Source organism: Poromitra crassiceps (assembly GCF_964638095.1).
Source record: "Poromitra crassiceps genome assembly, chromosome: 1".
In the NCBI taxonomy this organism is placed as follows: domain Eukaryota; kingdom Metazoa; phylum Chordata; class Actinopteri; order Beryciformes; family Melamphaidae; genus Poromitra; species Poromitra crassiceps.
Window position 1 is genome coordinate 77,471,361 of NC_139623.1, and position 20,516 is coordinate 77,491,876.

The 20,516-nt window shown below is 45.7% G+C and overlaps 1 protein-coding gene across 3 annotated transcripts in view; it reads right to left on the bottom strand.

Moving 5' to 3' along the window:
* LOC310782123 (transcriptional coactivator YAP1-like) overlaps positions 1–20,345 on the bottom strand; it is a 42,660-nt gene extending 22,315 nt beyond the window's left edge. Inside the window, exons 1-7 of one of the 3 annotated variants that reach the window (XM_083642808.1) lie at positions 20,123–20,345; positions 19,567–19,787; positions 18,000–18,199; positions 16,449–16,603; positions 16,003–16,104; positions 15,600–15,706; positions 15,154–15,269 (exon numbers count right to left, since the gene is read on the bottom strand). In XM_083642808.1, coding sequence (XP_083498934.1) covers positions 15,154–15,269; positions 15,600–15,706; positions 16,003–16,104; positions 16,449–16,603; positions 18,000–18,199; positions 19,567–19,779 — 893 coding nt within the window. In that variant the 5' untranslated portion in view covers positions 19,780–19,787; positions 20,123–20,345. Of the gene's footprint in view, positions 1–15,153; positions 15,270–15,599; positions 15,707–16,002; positions 16,105–16,448; positions 16,604–17,999; positions 18,200–19,566; positions 19,809–20,122 lie in introns of all 3 variants that reach the window. The other 2 variants (XM_083642809.1, XM_083642810.1) reach the window with 2 other exon arrangements.
* Between the last annotated feature and the right edge of the window lie 171 nt (positions 20,346–20,516).

Genomic DNA, 20,516 nt, shown 5'->3' on the forward strand with positions numbered 1-20,516 from the left:
GGTTAATCAGCAAGCTTTATTAAAGTATGGCATGGCGATGACATTCATGGCCTGAAGCGGTATGGCATTAATTCTGATGGCGTGGCAGCATGGCAACTGATTCTTTGGCGTAGTGACTCCGTGGCAAGATGCCTCTCTTCTTGAGGCGGGAGGGCATCTGCTCGGGCTAGAATAGAGAACCCCCCAAAAGAGAGAAACCTGAAAGGCCAACCGGTCTGCTCGCCTCGCGATGCAGCGGGCGCTGGGCGGAAGGCGACGCTTGTCGCCGACCGGTTGGCTCGGCAGTACGGCGACTTACGGAAACCATCGACCGGGCGAGGCGGGATGATCGACTAATCCGGCATAATTCGGCGTTGGCATAATTCGGCGTTGAACCCCCCCCCAAACTGACTGCAGGCTGCTCGACACCCAGAACACTTGCAGGCTGCTCGACACCTAGAACACTTCGAGTAGATTACTGGGGTCTGAATTAGTGGGGAGACTACAGGCTGCTCGACACCTAGAACACTTGCAGGCTGCTCGACACCTAGAACATTGACAGGCTGCTCGACACCTAGAACACTTCGAGTAGTCTACTGAGGTCTGAATTAGTGATGCTGACTCAGCATTGAGATTTGAATCGAGCCCCCTCGCTTTGAGATTTGAATTGAGCCCCCCCCCCCTTGACTACAGGCTGCTCGACACCTGGAACACTTGCAGGCTGCTCGACACCTAGAACACTTCGAGTAGTCCACTGGGGTCTGAATTAGTGGGGAGACTGCGGGCTGCTCGACACCCAGAACACTTGCAGGCTGCTCGACACCTAGAACATTCACAGGCTGCTCGACACGTAGAACACTTCGAGTCTGCTGGGGTCTGAATTAGTGGTGAGACTACAGGCTGCTCGACACCTAGAACACTTGCAGGCTGCTCGACACCTAGAACACTTCGAGTAGTCTACCGTGGTCGGAATTAGTGATTTGTTGCGGCTGTTCAACGCCGAACACTTTGAATTGAGCCCCCCCCTTGACTACAGGCTGCTCGACACCTGGAACACTTGCAGGCTGCTCGACACCTAGAACACTTCGAGTAGTCCACTGGGGTCTGAATTAGTGGGGAGACTACGGGCTGCTCGACACCCAGAACACTTGCAGGCTGCTCGACACCTAGAACATTCACAGGCTGCTCGACACGTAGAACACTTTGAGTAGTCTGCTGGGGTCTGAATTAGTGGTGAGACTACAGGCTGCTCGACACCTAGAACACTTGCAGGCTGCTCGACACCTAGAACACTTCGAGTAGTCTACCGTGGTCGGAATTAGTGATTTGTTGCGGGCTGTTCAACGCCTAACACTTGCAGGCTGCTCGACACCTAGAACGCTTAATCAATTAGATCGACACCGATTCGGGGAGTCCACCACCAATGAAATGCGAAGTAACAAGCTATTGCGAGGAAAGCAGGAATGGATGTCATGTGCTTACCATATGACGCCTAGGGGAGGAGAAATCTGGCGGCCTGCTCTGGTCGGATGTAGGCCGCGTAGGCTGATGAGGACCAGCGGCACCGCCACAGCGACTTACGACGCCCCCCGTGCGTGGCCGCAGCGCTACAGCAGGCGCTGGGTGATCGACCAATCCGGCGAGCTTCGGCGCGGTGACTTAGCAAAACCCCCTAAGAACCCGGCCTTGGCCTATTGGAATCATTACTACCGCTGGCACTTTTTCGCCCCTAATTACTTCAGTGACTTAGGATTTTATGAGACAACTCCGGGCTTCCGGGCTTTTAGCGACTTACGAAAACCACCGACCGGCTTGGCCTCGGCGATACGGCGGGCGCTGGATGGAACAAGCACTTGTTCGCCAAGCAGCTTACGTCGGCGCACTCAGTCTCTACAGCGACTTGGCCGGCTTGGCCTCAGCGATCCAGCGGGCGCTGGATGGAGCCGGTTTACTGCGGCGCGCTGTATTAACATTTTTGGACTCCTACAACCTAGACAGGCTCCAGTGACTTACGCGCACGCGGCACTGGAAGGGGAACGCTTGTTCGACCGGCTTACTGCGGAGCGTTACCACTGCTGCACCTGGCTTAATTCTGAGCATTACTACTGCTGCGTGACTCTGGAAGAGGAACGCATGTTTGACCGGCTTACTGCGCAGCCTTACTACTGTTGCACCTGACTTACTTCGGAGCATAACTACTGCTGGCGCTATAGCTTTAGCACCCCCTGGCGCTATAATATAATATATAATATAATGATGCATTTAGGATTTTGCTCAGGATAGTATATAATATAATGGTGCCTTTAGGATTTTACTCAGGCATCCGAGATGGACAAGTGCTAGCCATGTGTTTGTGAGCAGTAATGTGCTCGCTTTCCGTGCTGTTCTGAGACGGTTTATTTACAGTTTTATGCGTCGACTAGCCAGTCGGAGAATGGAGTTATTATGGCCCTAGCGGGTGCCTGCACGAAGTGAGCAAAATTTATGTTGCACTTCTGGAAGCACTGCAATAGCTGCTTGTATGTGTTTTAAATCTATTTGTTGTGTGGTTTTATTTTATTTTAATTCTTTCTTATTGTGCTGTCTGTGTTTGTGTACGTATTTTATATGGACCCGAGTCTGGAATAAAGTTTATGTATATGACTTTAGCGCCCCCTTGCGCTGTAACTTCGGGGAGAGCACTGGAAGGGAACACTTGTTCCGCGCTCCGCCGACTTACTCCGGGGCATTGCTACTGCTGGACGGTGACTTTAGACTCGCCTCTGCGCAACGAGCGGCTTGCGGCGGCTTACTGCTGGCACTATAATTTCGGGGAGACCACACTTGTTCCACCGACTTACTTCGGAGCATTGCTACTGCTGCGCTATGACTTTAGACTCGCCCCTGCGCAACGAGCGACTTACGGCGGCTTACTGCTGGCGCTATAATTTCGGGGAGACCACCACCAATGAAATGCGATGAAAGGGTGCTACTGCGCGGGTTTGCCTTTGCCATGCTGCTTAAGGCGGTTGCGTTTTTGGAACGTCCGTTTGAAGACGATGGATTTGGTTCCGGCTTCGTCACCGGCCATGACTCCGCATTCAGCTTAATCAGAGACGTGACTTGATTTCGGCCTAGACAGTGGCACTGGATTTGATTTCCGGTTTCGTCGACAGCGAGACTAAGCATTCAGCTTGTAGTCAGAGACAATGAATTTAATTTCTAGCCCCCTCAGCCGTGTTGTGTTGCAAGGACCAGAACTGAATGAGTGGGCAGAGCTAAATGCGAATGCACCATGTGACTAGGTCTGCCCTGAGCTGGATATTACGGGCCAATAATTTGTGGGGATAATCCCATGTACAGTAGGCCTTCTAAAGTGCCGCTTGTGACCGGTCCTGCTTACCTGACGGAATGAATCAATGACGCTTAGGCTATTTAACACTTGAACTCTGGAAGTCTTGGCCAGCAGGATAGCACGTTCAAATATTAGCAATTGTAGGCATGCATGAACTAACGCCCCAACGCCCCTTCCGGCATACAGCATTATGGACGCTAGAAGCTCGATTCGCTAAATGAATGGGATTAATGCCGCAATGCGATTAATGACTTTTCCGAGGCAACCCGGTGCTGAAGCTATGGCATTGACACGTGATTGATACGGAGATAGAGGGACGCAGGAGGTCTCTCAGCCTGATTGATATGACTGACAATCCGCAAGCGGCATGATACCAAGAAGCATTATTATTATGAGTGATGCAAGGATGCGGTGACGCACTGTGATGACGGCCCGGCGATGCCTGGAGAAGCCTGGACACCAATAGTCGCTGAACAGATATTTTTAACTTGCAGCATTGTTACCGTGGAATGAGAGTAGGCCTATATGTGGAGCCGTATACCGATGATGGGCATCGCCCGCCGCACGGTTAAATATCCAAATCGTGGGCTACTGTAACCTCACTTGGTTTGCCATTTAATGAGGAGTATATTCAGTGAGCAGCACGGCTTCGGTTAATTTGACTGGGTGACTGGAGCATCGACTCGGAGAAAGGGAAACGTTTTTTTTTTTTTTTTTTTTGATTAAAACGGAATCTGGCTGTCATTAGACATTGATTAACTGAATGCTATTGCTAACTGATGCTTTGAACGTCCATTTGCAATGATTCTGGCTGGCTATTAACTATTGTAAATTGTGCAATAAATGCAATGAATGCAATTTGAGCACGATGTGTGAATACATTTAATGTTAATTGTTTAGGCCTAATTATTTAACACATTAGAGATGTGTGTAGTTCTCCATAGATTTAGCCTCTTCATTTTGCTCTCGAATGCACCAGGTTATTTAATTTCACGTTATTGGATGAAGAGGCATTTAGTGTAGCTCCGCCGTCTTTCTTTAGCTGTAGGCGAGTATATAACGACCAGTTCACGGAGTCAAGAGATCATTCATTCACTATGATAAATGCATTGCTACTTATGCCCAGCTCGTTTCCTTCGCGCCCGACGTGCGGACCGCAGGGAATGGTTAGATGATTGTTTTTAAGCACGCCAAAATGATTTGAAATTAAGATTTGGTTGCTAAAATTATATGGCACTGTTATGTATTTAAGAGGTGATTACATTACCGTTGCGCTCGACTGCTGTCCGGGACGCGCTCCGCGGGCGTTCCCTGCGCTCGGGGCTGACGATGCTGCGAGCCCTCCCGGCTGGATAGCATTTAATTGTGGGAGCCGAATTCCCCGACCACGTCGTGGAACTGCGCCTGCCTCGAGCGTGGACGTGCTGAGAACGATGATGGAGCAGGACCTGCGCTTACGATGGCTTGATTAGCAGGATCAGAACAGCGGACGCTTGGAGACTGAATGGCTTGATGGCCCGAACAGAACAGGGCCGCGGATGGATGAGACTTGAAAATGAGGATTGCATGGCTGCGGCCAGCTCCGGGCCCGGAGCGCGCTCTCCCCCCGACTGTGAGTTATTGCCGTCCTCGCGCGGGCCCCGCTTGCGCGCTCTCGTCGACGAGATCCGCCGTTCGAGATGCACTCGGTGTCGCCGGAGCCTGCTGCCTGCTGCCGTCTGCCCCCCGTCTGATGAGCGCACGGGGCTGGCGGCTTGGAAGCCTGCTGCATCCCGTACCCGGGCTGGGATGTTTCGTTGTGCGTCTCCTCGTCGGCGCTGGATGTCCCGACCTCGAATTGGTACTGCGCCTCGAGGTCCACGTCTTTCGAAGCTCGACGTGCTGAGAGAGCGAATGGGGATGAGTGGTACCGCGAACGCGAATGGCTTGATGGCAGAATCGGAAGGGATGAGGCAGCTTGAGAATGGCGAAACACGACTTTCAGAGAAGTGAAACCAGAGAAGGAGTTAGATCAGCTCAAGTGCAGCGGCTGTGCGCCCAGCGTGGCTATAAATACTGCCGCGTCATGGCCTCGGCACTGACGACATTAACGCCGTCACCTAGGCAAGTGCGTCACGCGAACGTCACCCTGGGATTACTGCACTGACGACATTAACGGCGTCACCTAGGCAAGTGCGTCACGCGAACGTCACGCTGGGATTACTGCACTTGTCGTCACGCTAGGATTACATGTGATGATGAGGTCGCTATGTCACTAGATTACGTGTGGCGTGAGGCAGCGTGTCTGGTCTTCATCTTGAAACTAGGTCGAGACCATCATTATACCATGTCATCATTTTGACTAAAAGTCTGAGTATTTTAGTCTTATCTTAGTCAAAGAAAACAAAACCATTTTTTACTTTTAGGGCATGTGTCCACATAGCGTTTGTCAACATCTTTTTTTTAGCCCTTCTAGCTGTATCCAGTGTGTTGTAGAAAAGCAAAGTTTACCAGATTACCAGATATTTATATCCGGTATAATCCATACTGGGTTTCATGATCACTGTTACAGAAATGTAAATTCAATGATTGGCCTACAACTCCTATTTCTCCATCACCCGGCTAGAAACAGCGGTTCACATCACCCAGCGCTTTTCGGAAAAGTTTAACATTTCTCAGCTTTTGAAAGCGCTACCCTCGGAGGGGAAAAAACGCCGGCTGCATTGCTTTTCTGGAGCGGCCGCCTTTTGTGCACCTTGCGGCCGCTTTCTGTTGTTTTTAACAAGGAAGGAGCACCGGAACTCAGAAGGAAAAAAAAACGCTATATGGACACACAGCCTTAGTCAACGAAACCTGTTGACATTTTAGTCTAGTTTAACATTGCACCGTTTTTTATCAAGTGCTTCAATATACAGAGTCAAAACAATAAAAAACAATACAGCGACAAAGCCCGAAGCTGAAGGGAGAAGGGAGGGAGGCTGACTGCACTGTGTGCAAAGCGCTCGGACCTCTGGATTAACGTAGACAAGCAAGTAAGCTGTTGTGGAAAAATAAATGAAATGCCTTGTTGATCCACCAATAAATTAGTTGCTCGTTTGTAATGAATAAGGATTTGTTTATTTCATCATCAGGACTCTGCAGAGCGTCACAATATCAAAGTTATTGTGCGCAGAATATTTTGATTTATTTATTTCGACGGGACAATGCAAAATTAATGAACACAATAACCATGGAACAGATAAAAACATCTGGAACATAATAAAAGTGTAAAAATCGCCCGATTTAGCACAAGGCTAGTTTCCATCCGTTGTCCCCGAAACATAAAACACAAAAACATAAAAACAGAATATATAAAACAACAAACATAGGCATCAAAGTGCTTTACACCCGTAAGACAAGTATACATGTGCAAAACAGCAAAACACAAGCAGCAGTACTACACTCAAAAAACACAACAGTATACATTAAAAAGAAGAGAATAAAAAAAATAAAGAAATAAAAATAAGTTCAGAAATTTACCTTGTTACCTGTGGCCACAGGACTGGTGGCTTTTCAGCCATTCCTTTAGTGAGCCCTTAAAAGTGGCAAGTGAGGGACTTTCCCTTATGGGGACTGGCAGACTGTTCCACGTTTGGCTGCCTTTGACTGAGAGGACGTTCTGACCAAACGTGGTCAGTCTGCGCTGTATATATAAATATATATATATATATATATATATATATATATATATATATATATATATATATATATATAAACATTACATGTCAAATATAGTCAGCCCAGCCCCCTCCCTCAGATGACTGGTGACTAGTACAATTCCATGGGATGTTTCCCATGGAGACAAAATAAGACGCTGATCTTCACAACAAAACAAAACAAAACCTTCTATATGGCAGGAAGACAAAATACTACGTTATCCCCTCCTCTCCAGGTGGGGTTGCCTTTTCGACATAACAAACTGCTTCCCAGCAGAAGAGACACTCAGATTGAGTGCCTCAGATGTGAGCCATGCATGTCAGTTAGATCATAATTAAACAGAGTCTACAATGATCAACAATCAATCAATAAGCAGTCAATCAATTATTTTACTCTGACAAAGCCCCCCGTTCACACCATACGCCGAAGCAACGCTCAACCTATAAGCTCAACCTACGCTGAACCCACACAAGTTTCATTTACAGGCGAGGCAGTTCACACCACCCGCGCGCATGTCACGCAGACTTGCTCAAGCGATCGTTCAGGATTCAGTCCTATTTTCCGAGCGTGACGCGTGAAGCTTGAAGCTGGCAGGCATGAAGTCAATGGGAGTTGTGGGCGGGTTCAAGGCGCGCCGGGGAGGCGCTGAGAGGAAAAGAGAAGGCTTCTTGTGTGAACGGTTAGGCATCAGTTCAGCTTGTGCCTGCCTCAAGCTTCAGCTCTGCTGCGTTCGGCGTCCTGTGTGAACAAGGGCTAACTGTACATTTTGTGAACACAGCTAAGCCTGGGCGGGTTCTGTTGTAACTGCGATCGATCTCTGTAGTGTTTTTAAGACAGGTAAATATGTCAGCTACATCTATGATTCTGCAGCACAGGAAACTAAACTGCTGCATTAAGTGGGGGGGAGGGGGTCCCTATAATTAGTATTAATTTTGTCGTCTATTTTTTAATTGAGTCTAAGGCCCAATCCAATTTGTTATTTTTACCCCTACCCCTCGTTTTTGAGTGCCCCTTGCCATTCAAAACGGAGCCACAAGGGGTAGGGGGTTGAAAATGATTGCCTAGGAAATGGGACACCACTCATTACATGAGTAATGAGTTTTGCCAAACTGGGATACTAAAGCAATTTCTGGTTCAAACAGATTGAATGAAGTTAGCAGATTCTCATATACTATATTGTCATCATATTGCTTATTACCACAAAATAGACGCGCTCGATTCCTACGCAGGCTCGCGGCCTCGCCCGTCCTGCAGCTCGCCCGCTGCATGGCCTCCCCTGCTCTATTGCCATGCACATTTGCCCAATTTCGCATCACTGATGACATCACTCACTGACAGTGGTGACATCACAATTGCTCGAGTGACCATCACTGATCACATCATGGAGTGCTCGTGTTAGAAAGGTTCCCTCGCAGGTGCCTATTCGCGGCGGCGCGGCCTCCAGATCCAGCCGGCCCCATGGAACTTTTGCGAATGATGACATCATCAGTAATGTATGACATCACAATGGGAACCGCGAGCAGCGATGGCATCACAATGGACATCATCAGAGCATAATGGACATGATCAGAGCCGGTGATGCCGAGACCAATGATGTCATCGGTTATGACCACATCTATTTTAGCAGGCGTAGAGGCTTGCCAGTTCAGTACGTGATTACATTCAGGACGCCACGTACGACTCGACAGTCTGACGACGTAGACCACATGCCAAGAGTATCACGAAAGAGCAGCTACCGAAGAGGACTTCCACTCTAGGGTCAGGAGCTGGATGACTTGTGTGCTTACGCAACGCTCTTCCGGGAAACCACAGAGAAGGTACGTACGAGGTGCCTGCCAAAAGAACTATCAAAACCATCCAGTTGGCGGTAGGGGTGGGAATCACTGATGCCCTACGATACGATATTATCACGATACTTAAGTCACGATCCAATAGTATTGCGATATATTGAGTATTGCGATATATTGTGATTTATTACCTTTTTTCAACTGCAAATGATTTCCCAAAGGTAAAAACTTTGTCAACATCTGTTTTATCTAATCAGATAAATTTTCCAGTCTGTTCATCTCACTTCAATAATTTTTATTGGAGCAAATGGCTGCCACAAACGATTATTTTGATAGTCGACTAGTCACCGATTATTTTAACGATTAGTCGACTAATCGGATCATATCGCACAATTACTCAATCGCTCTGATTTAGCTATCATCAGCTTCTAAATTTAGCTTCAAGTTGTTTTAAGCATGTGCCAAATAAAAATAAAGACAATTAATGATGATAATTCACTCAAAAATAATATTTTCATGAACTTTAAAGTTTAGAGCATGTAGCAGCATATTTATTTCTGGCATCAATGTACTTGCATGTAATAAATGTAATATAGTGCAAATTGCAAAACTGCAAAATAGTACACATTGAAATTGAAAACATATAGTGCAATGAAATATGTACTATCCATTGAATGAATAATGCAAAATAAAATTAGGGCACTATACGTGGAATGGAAATGGAACCAAAAACTTCACTATGTATGCAACCCAAGATGAAGGCCATCCTTTGTATAATGTATTTGATGCCCTGCGTAGTTCGTTTATTAATAGGCTTTTGATGCCTCAGTGCTCTACTGAGCGATTTTAGAAGGTCCTTTGTTCCTGCTGCTGTCAAATTCTTTAATGAACACTGCTAGCTCTGCATTGTGAGGCTCTCTCTCTTTCTACTGTGTTATTGTTATTGTGCTGTACTGTATGTTACTGTTTCTTGTTTGTGTATCTGTACTCGCTCTGGTGGCAAACCATGTTTCCCCTCGGGGATTAAGAATAAACACCATACCATACCATACCAAAATATCAACAAAAATAAATTGTTTCAGTCTTCTCAGGCATCAAACACATTTTTAAATGTCGTAAGTAGAGTGCAAACTGCGGAGTAAAATGAGGTTTCCAGTATTCCCGTCAGCAACACATGAGCTTAACGTTGCTATGATGACAACGTTACCGCAGGCTTTTAACGTTAATATAGTTAGCCAATAGCTAACGTTAGCAGCTAAAACATGACGTTGCGGTTGCCAGTGAGCTAACAAGCTAATTAGCCATCTGCATTGGGGTCTGTTGTGACTCATCTCTGTTGAGTGTCATTTCAGCACCTTGGACACGCCCCACACAGTGCATGTGAATGGGAGGCGGAGTGAATCTACAAATGTGCTGGGAGGAACACCTGGCACAGATTTGGACTTGATTGATAATTAGCCATGGCAGGCTTATGTCTGTCATGTTGTGGAGCTGTCCAACTTCTCCATAAGAAAAACCCACTTATTTGTAAATAAATAATATATTTTTGACTGCAAAAGAAATCCTTGTGAAAGTCTCGTCAATTCTGGGAATTCCATTACAGGGTCCTCTCGCCATTCCGAAGTGTCGGCATTACGATCATTGACTTCTATGCTTTCGGAGAGGCGGCCCTTTTTATCTCCAAAAAAGGTTTCGCCATTGCGAAAGATATTAGGTCCGCCTTTCCGACATAGCATCTTGAGTTATTTAGCCTACAGGGGTGGGAGAGGTTACGTTCTGGGGAAGGTTAGGTTTAGGCGTGGGGGGTGGGAGAGGTTAGGGTTAGGGTCTGCAGGAGGTTAGGTTTAGGCATGGGGGGTGGGAGAGGTTAGGTTTAGACGTGGGGGCTGGGAGAGGTTAGCTCCAGCCGGTCCCCCGGGTTAGGGTTAGGGTTCTTTCGCAATGGCGAGACAGATCTCCATTCCGACAATTTTGTCGGAATGCCAGTATTTCGGAGTGCCGACATTTCGGAATGCCGGGGTGTCCCCATCTGCATTCGCCACAACGTGCTTCCTTTTGAGATGCTCGCGCATCATACTCGTGCTGCCATGATAAGCGAGTTCAGCTTATTTAGCAGATTTTGCACTTCACATCATTGTGGGTGAAATGCTCCCACACTTTGGACGTATGAGGACGATGAGGACGGCTAGACATTTTTTCTGTGGAAAGCACTGGGAGCTGCTTGTTTTTCCGGTCATGGTGATGTCACGTTTTCCCCCGGATGATCGGTACTGCATCAAAGACAGGACGGAGACGCCTGGAAGCCAAGCCAGCCAGTGAGGCAATCGCAGGCAGCAGCTTCGCGGAAACAAAACAAAAGTTTTTTTCTTTTTTCCAGCTAAAAAAAACATGCGATTATGTCGATTACCAAATACGTCTGTGACGATTTTGGTAATCGACGTCGTCGTGACTAGTCGACTAATCGTGGCAGCCCTATATTGTCAAGCAGACAGACTGACCAACACTGTCATAAAAAACTGTCATAAATGTTGCATGCACTTGACATTTTGTATAATAAAACATCACAATACTTGGCATTCGATACAATACGATATATTGTCCACTAGGGGTGTCACGATACACTCAGTTCACGATACGATACGTATCACGATACTGGGTTCACGATAACGATACGATACGATACGATTTTAACAATATTTTTTTAAACTTGAATAATGACAATATATGACTGGAAAAGTAGTATTTTATTTGAAATGCACAAATACAAAACATGCTGTTGTGGGAAATTGTTATTACAATAACAACTAGAAAAAACATGAGATTGGAGATAAGGCTTATCTTGAAATAGAATGAGTTACACCGTCACTTAGATTTACTTTGAACTAAAAGGTTTCTCAGCAGTATAAATTCTCATTATGCATCTTCAGTTTTTCTTCAAACTCAAACAACAAGACTTTTCTTAGTCTATTTTTTATGCTTCAGTTTTTCCTGTCAAGTAAACAGTTTTGCCAGAAACTCAATTGAATGGTTTCTCTCCTGTATAACTTCTCATGTGTCTCTTCAGAGACTTGTTCAACTGAACTACTTTCCACACATTGAACTTCAACAAACAAAGACGTTTCTTAGTCTATTTTTGAAAAAAAAAAAAAAATTTTTTTTTTTTTTTTTTTTTTTTTGCGATATGAGATTTCATCTCAACGATACATATCGTGACGTTTTACTATCGCGAAATTTCGTGGGACGATATATTGTGACACCCCTATTGTCCACAAAACATCACGATACTATGCTGTATCGATTTTTCCCCCCACCCTAGTTGGCGGGCGGGATATGGGTATGTGGGACCTCCATTGTGCCGTGATGGGCACGCCTGAGACAATGCATGCCAGGAACAACGAATCAAGCTTGTCACCCAACGGCCAAGAACACTGCTAGCCAACCTGAGGAAAGCCCTCCAAGAACCGATGTACCAGGTTGGAGCGTCGAGTAGGGTGGGTTATTGCAAAATATTGTCTCCTGAATATTTCTGTCACAACCTTTACTTATAGATTCGTCTTGTACTGGACCCCCTTTTTTTCCTATTTTATTTTATTGGTATTGTTTATTTCCGGTGATTTTGTTTTAATTATTTTGTTTGTTGCAAATGTGTCTGAAACACACAGAATGTACTCAACAATGTTATTCCATTTTGTATGTTTGTGTCAACATGAGGCTTGATCGATGTGACAGACGCTAAAGTCCGCTATGTGGAGAGAGGAGAGTACACTATGCCTGTACAGGCATATTTCGGCGTGTGTGTGTGTGTGTGTGTGTGTGTGTGTGTGTGTGTGTGTGTGTGTGTGTGTGTGTGTGTGTGTGTGTGTGCGCGTGCGTGAGTACACGGTACATGTGTGTATATGCGATGCGTGTGAGCGGATGTCTGAGTGTGGGTGGAAGCATGTGTGCTTGAGTGGGTGCATGTGGGTACACGGGTATAGTTCAGTGCACTATCTATAGTATTTATTGACGATGACCGCTCCTATTTGTATGGCACTTCTTTGTTCTTGCTTTTTTTTTTTTTCTTTCTCCCTTGTTTGTTTGCTTTGTATGTTGCCAATACCTATGGTCTGGGTTGTTGTGCCCTGATTGCTTGATTTACAAAGGAAACAATAAAAAAAACAATGGGGGGGAGTTGGAGTTAGACCCACTCAGTCTGTCATCACTGATGACATCATTGCTCGAGTGACATCACATCATTAGGTAATTAGGGCAATTAAAAATAATACAAAAATCTGTCAGGTCACCCGCACGGGTGCTCTTTACACTCTCTGAAAGTTTCAGCCCGATCGCACGTAAAACGGCATAGCTGTGGCCGGATAAAATTCTTCTCTCTCTCTCTCTCTCTCTCTCTCTCTCTCTCTCTCTCTCTCTCTCTCTCTCTCTCTCTCTCTCTCTCTCTCTCTCTCTCTCTCTCTCTCTCTCTCTCTCTCTCTCTCTCTCTCTCTCTCTCTCTCTCTCTCTCTCTCTCTCTCTCTCTCTCTCTCTCTCTCTCTCTCTCTCTCTCTCTCTCTCTCTCTCTCTCTCTCACACACACACACTTATTCATTAGTAGATACAATGTTTATACAAAGGATCACTAGGTCGGATTGTTGAAACAAGCATTTCAAAACTCGCTACTGTATTCGTTTCTCTCATATAGGCCCACACGCACATGGAGCGTCAGATCCCAGCGTTTGGAAGCCCACCCATTGTTTTAAGCAGAACACGCACCAAGAGCGTTTTGACGAGCGTCAAACTGCCTTGACGCTCGTACTCCGAAGCTGTTTCGATTTTCGATCGTCAAATGAGGTTCCAGCAGCCACCAAAGCCTCTGAGCTCCCCCCTCCCTCTCTGCCCACTTCCATCCCCGTCTCTGTCTCGATAAGTAGTGCGCCTCAAACTCTCATGGCAGTTTAAATACAGCAGGCATTAATACGCTACACTAGCAAGACTACAACGTGAGAATAAGGTTCTAAACACATCGGCTAGCAAAACATAGCCTATCCCTGGATGTCATGATGAGATGAGATTAGAATAAGTTTGGACAGAATTGCATCATTTCCCCCTGCAGCGCTGTCTTTTTTCTCTCCCCCTCTGCACAGCCGACAGGTAGGATGATCCAACAGCCTCTATCCCAAGCTTGCCCAGAATGACGTGCCGAACAAAAGGCTATATTTCCCGCTGCAAAGTCGATCTCTGAGAAGAATACTAGAGGAATAAATGCATTCGAAACATATTGATCCAGAGGAGAGAAGTGTAGCCTATTTTGTAGCCTACCTTTCCTCTGCAGTAGCCAGGCAGCAGCACTGTGCTCCAAACCGTGCCGGAGCTTCTCCCCATGTTTAGAAAGTGATTAAGCGGTTTATTGAGTCATGTCTAGCAGGGTAACTGCCGCGGATAGTCGGAGACCTGATTCTACGGTTATAATCCGCAGTTCATGTTTAGAAGAGGCTTATGACAGGGGCTCAAAACTACGGTATAACAACTTTTTTTAAATCGGTCAATTGTGCCTAATTACATATACCGGTAAATGAGTGGCCCTTCCCCCCAAATAGTTATGGTTGTGTCATTCTGTGGTGGAAACATTTCAGATCTGACGCTTGCAGTGCGCTATAGGGGCAGAAATTGATGCGCGTCAAATAACGAGCGTCAACATTGGCTCCCTGTGCGTGTGGGCCTTATGCTCGCTGCACTGCATCTGCCGCGGCACGAATCGCGATCAAAAAAATGATTACATTTTGTCACAAACAAATTCCACACATCCAGAGCATCCACAGTCCTTTGTATTCAAACAGTACAAACAGTTCAAGAGTATTCATATTTGTTTGTAACTTTTGATAGATTTTTGGTTGATTATTAGCGATTTCCTTCTCAGCCCTCGCTTTGAAGTATGGGTCTGGAAAATCTCTGTTTGAAGGGCCAATAAGCCCTCCCACTTCACCCGAGGTCTGATGCCAACAAGGATCGGGACAGCCTACCCCTTCATGCGAATGTGCAAAATGGAGGGTTAAGGGCTAAGTGGTACGGCCAAGGGGTGAATTGGGTTGGGCCCAAGTCCTGTGCAAAAGTCCTTGTTAGTTTTTATCATATTTTAGTCAACCTCATCCTGTTTGTATTTAGTCAAGTTTTAGTTGCCGTTTTATGCAGAGACGGTTGTCGTCTAAACATGGCCTTAGTTCGATGCGTACCAGTCAATATGACATTGATCTCTCTGAAAGTAAAAAAAACTAAAAGTCTGAGCATTATAGTCTCGTCTTAGTAATGGAAAAAAGGTAGTCGACGAGCATCTTTCGTCATAGATATTGTTAACAAAATTAGCAGTGCTGTGGTGAAAGCAGATCCACATCTGAATGAACTCACCCATTAAGTGTGGGTTCATGGTTAGTTCTGATCCTGACATCCAGAGGAGGGACAAGAGTCTGTGTGTTCCTGTCATGGTCCATGCCACTGGGCATCTGACTCCTTCCTCCTGCGTCCTACAAAACACGCACGCACACGCACACACGCACACGTTTGAATAAGGTAATACACAAGTAATTAAATAATGTAAAACTGAAAATACATTTACATAAGACAAATTCAATTATTGAAAAATCTGATTGCACAACTGAATGTATGTACAGCATAATATGGTACAATCAGATGGAATAGGAAATAGGAAGATAACTATAGGGCAGTCTATGCAGCTAATTAGCTGTTCAATCTTTGAGTGGCGTTCCAGTGTACTTTCCAGGTCAGAAAATCACGAGGTCCGAGTTGTCTGGAATGTGCCAGCATTAGTACAGCATTCATATTTGATCTCTGACCTGTGCTGTGATTGGTGGAGGGAGGCCCAGGTGTTTGCATCTGAGCCGTTCCTTGTCCTGCCTTTGCTGTGCTGCCATGCCGATAAGGCCAGGGTTCACCTTCTGGGCTGGAATATAAGATTGAAACAAAATGAAAATTTTGCCCAAATAACATTGAACAATTAAGAAAACATTTGTCTTAGGGTGAAACATTTCAAGCACAATGCAGATGTATAAGTATGCAAGAAAATTTCAGGGCATATACGGTATATATATATATATATATATATATATATATATATATATATATATATATATATATATAAATATATTTCCACCAGCCTCTGCTGGCGGAAATTGTGGCACACGCGTCACATAACCATGAATTGTCAGTTGTGTAGACAGAAGTTTGATAGTTTGCTACCTAGACGTGGGTCAAGCCATGAGGTGGACTTAGTGATGTGATTGACGTAGTACACCTCTCCCTCTGCAGTCACAGCCTGCTCCCAGCCTTCAGGCAGTGGACCTGAACAGTAGTGAAAGTACACAGTGAAAATGCACATGGTAGAGAGGGGAACTGCAAGGAGCATTGGGGGTAAAAGGGGAGACTGGCCCACGTCTTCGATCTCTGTGTAGTTTGCTGCGGTTTTCAGTGTACTGTAGAAGTGGAAGGGTTGGGGGGGGTAAATAGTATGTCGAGTACTAACCTGATTGTGGTTTGCCTGATTTTGTGGCTGGGAGACGGTAAAGTAGGATAGGAGACAAGTACGCTAATACTGGCCTGCTGGCGATGGAGCTGAACTATGAACAGCAAGGTAGCAGTTAAGAGAGACACTGGGTGGTGAGAGGACAAAGAAAAAAGAGTGATACCTGTTTCTCCACTGATGTTTGGTGGTTGCGCGGTGGAAGCAGAGTTGGGCAGGGTGTGGGCGTGGACCGGAGGGCCAGAAATGGGATGCTGCGCTGCGGCTGACTGAAGCTGCGACAGACGTGGGTCGTGCCAGGTCGTCGTCTGCTCCACATGGCTACAAACGCATAACACACAAAGCCCAAAATGTACCAACTGAGTATTTTCTGTGTCTGTTAAAGCAATGTAACCCGATGGCTTGATGGCTAAGACATGTGGGCACGCTTCATCTAGACCTGCTTTACCTGTATTACCAGATGTGCACACACATCTACACACACACGGTGCCTGTGCTATTGTTAACTAGTCCTTGAGAGAAACGCAAGCAGTCACGACATGTACTCACATGAATGACTTGGTTAAAAACACACTGGTGGTTACCAAACTAGTTGGTGCATTTGGCATCCGTCTGCAACTGCTTGCAACTGAAACTGCGGCTGGAGTTTGTGGTTAATGCAGTGCTGTTGCATCTCTCTCTATACCCCTTCCTGTTACTCTTCTTCATTATAATACTGTCTCTGAAAATTCAGGTGGAATATTTAAAGTCACAATGAAACAGTATTTTGAGATCATTTTGCTATTTCCTCTTTAAGGATATTGGGGGCGAGCTGTGCATTCATCTGCTATCAGATAGATCAGAAAAATGAACTTACTACTGTACTTGGAAAATTTCACATGGACGCCTTCCAAAGTTGGATGATTAAGTCGGAAACTCTGGGAAAATTTAAGCAGCCCGGATTTCCAAGTTATGACCCAATGGTGACCTTTTACTCTTCTCGACAAGGCCAAAAATAAAGGTTTGCGTCAGTCAAAAATACACATGCTGTCTAACCTAACATGTGTTTGAATGAAGTTTGTCAAATCAGTTAAGTGGATTGTTAAGATCCAGGAGTTCCGCATGTTTGTTTGTTTATTGGATGTTTTCTGCGTTTGATTTTCTGACAAAATAGCCAATTTTGAAGTCCCGGATGTCAGACCTTCCCACCAGCACATGAACACACCAATAAAGAGGGGAGAGATCATTCAAAGTATAAACTGGTGGGGCATCAGTTAGGAGAAAAACACAGTTGTATTTGATGGGATGGTCATAGGGGCAGGATTGTTCTGTATTTTCTGTTATTTTATCCAGATATTGGCAAGTGCAGTGCTGTAGGTGCATGGTAGAGCCCTGCACGGGCCTCAAATCTAGGCCCTAGCCTGGCCCAGGCCCTACATGTTTGGGCCCGAGCCCAATGTAAGCCCTATGGCGCGTTCTGGGTGACTCACTAATAGTTAGGATGAGCTAATTTCATTTCAGGGTGACTTTAAGGATGATGGACTGCCCATCTTGTTTGTAACAGGACAGAAGTCCTGGGGGACATTTACCATAATTAAGGATCTAATGCAAAGAGCTGACAGCTTTTAAAGCAGGATGAGTGCCTACCTAGAAATATGACTTAGATGTTAGAACAAGGTGGTACTGAGGAGTAACCACCACAGCAATAGATAAAGTAGACAGATCAACAGAACCTTACTTGAGGAAGTAACGTTGGCCGGTAGGCGTCTTGGCCATCTCCCAACCAGGGGGGAGTGGCACATCATCGGGGATGATTGGTGCGGCTGCTACACCTGGCGCTTGAGTGGAGAGGGAATTGACGGGCAGGGAGGCAGGGGAGGAGTGGGCGCGGACGTGATGAGGAGTGAGGGAGCCGCACACGCCTCCGTCCGAACTGGCCTGACGAGAAACAAGCAGGGTTAACGACTGCCAGGGAGCCAACAACAATGGTGATCAGAAACATAAACCTGTAGGGAAGAATAGGCCTGGATGGATCCCGGAGGCAGGCAGCCAGAGTGGAAGGGGGGCAAAGCTCTGAGGAAGGAACAGCAGAGCATTTCATCCTCGTGCCCTGCACCTTACCTTTCTGGGACATTTGATGACCTCTGCCAAGGAGGGTTATGCTGTCTATCTGTCGGCAGGCTATCTCAAAAACATAGGAATGGATTTACCTCTGCCAAGGAGGGTTATGCTGTCTATCTGTCAGCAATTGATTCGATTTTGCTGGTGATGCGGACCTGGGATTTTTCCACCATTAGATGTTTATAGTTTTTTAACCATAACAGATACAGACTTGACTCCAAATCCTAAGGGTATGTTTGCAGGGCCAACAAATCAATTGAATGTATAACTTAAGTTATAGGAATTATGTCTTTGGGTATAACAGCAAGTTGAAGAATAAGTGTTGGCAGAGGGTTGTGATTTCTAGTGTCTGGAGGACCAGGTCAGGGGTTCCCAAAGGTCGGAGGTCCTTAAAGATGTTTACATTGAGGTTTCCCTCTCCCCACAGTGTATCACCCCACCTATAGCATAATGGTATAGTAATATTCAATTCTATACAATATCACAACTGTAATCTCCTTAGAATGGGATCCTCGGGTCAAAACCCTTAAAGGAACACTCCGCCCATTTTCAACCAGCTTTGTATCATTAGAACATCAGTAGTATATCAGAAAACTGTAAACTGTTTTGAAGTCTGTCATTTAATTTGACAGTTATTGAGTGTTAAAGTGTGGACCAGTGACATCACTGGTCCACACTAACTCAAATTAATAACTCATTAACTCAAATCAACTCTCAATAACTGTCAAACTAGATGACGGTTTTGAAGTCATTCATCTAGTTTGACAGTTATTGAGCGTTGATTTGAGTTAATGAGTTATTAATTTGACCCTAACGCTCCAAAAATTTATTATTTTCGCCTATTCAATTAGTCTGCATACTGGGATCCCTACTTGGAATGACATAAATTGGGTATGACTGGAAAGCTGAGACTCTTTTGAATAATGTGTGATGTTATTCCCCATAGTAGCTATTTCATTGTAGTGTGTCCATTTCCTGATACTTGACCTCATCTGTTCATCGGGGACCATGCTCGGGACCTACTAGTGCACCCCACTGATAGATACAGTCAACAGTGGTGCACCCCCACTAAATTCAGATTGCACCCTAAAGTCATGTTGTTATGGAACCGGGCCTGAAAGCTATACGTCTGGCCTGCCTGATCCAAGCCTCATCATGTGTGTACTCGCTGTGTTTGTTATTACTTGTCTGGAGTGCCCCCGGGGGTCTGGCGGTCTGAAGAAGGAGTCTGGGAGCTTCCTCATGCGCATGGGCAGAGAAGCGGGCAGCCTGGCCTGGGTCTTGTTGGGGTTCATCACCGCGTTGAAGAGGGCCTCCAGCTCCGTCTGCGAGTCCCCGCGGACGTGCACGATCTGCTGTCCGGCCGGAGGCGCGCCGCCGCCGTGATGCGCGTCCATGTCGCCAACTTTTGGTGTCAAAACAAATTCTGTCAAAAGTGAATTATATTATAGGCTACACAATAAGCAGGGAAAACACGCCATGCAGGCCGTGAAGACGATCGGTCATGGAGAGTGAGACGATCCGATTTGTTTACACTTTTTGTTTCCACCCCAGAATTGTTTACACTTTCTGTGTCGTTCGTTGTCTGTTTTCAAGGTGTAACTTCTTGGACGCAAAATGAGCTGCGAGGAAACTTTGACTATCGGATCATTAAACAGTCGATCAAATGTCGGATTAATGTTGAGATATCAGACAAACGCAATCGCATAACTCTACAACACGTAAAAGCCTCCCACATACCTTCAAGTAGCCAGACCGTTTTTCCCCCTTTCTATTCCTGCAGAAAACTTTGGTGAAATCTCAGCGCCAGGGAGAACTGCTCCGAGTCCGACGCGACACTGATTTCCAAGGCAAAGTTTTGAATCAGAAAGACGTCTACATTAAAAAAAAACGAAACAAAACTAGTTTGAGTAAAGTGTTTTCAGCAAATCCTCCAAACTTTTTTCTTTTTCCCCCCCTTCACATCAACTGTTCAGTCCAGATTCATGTGATAGTGCTGAGGGGCGGGGTTGCGGTGTTTAACCCTTTATAGGGCACTCATTTAAGCACTTGGAAATTTCAAATTTCAACCCTAGAGTGTTATTGGAGGCTATTACCAGAGGCCTTTTATATTTGTGACTTTTAAAAAAAAAGT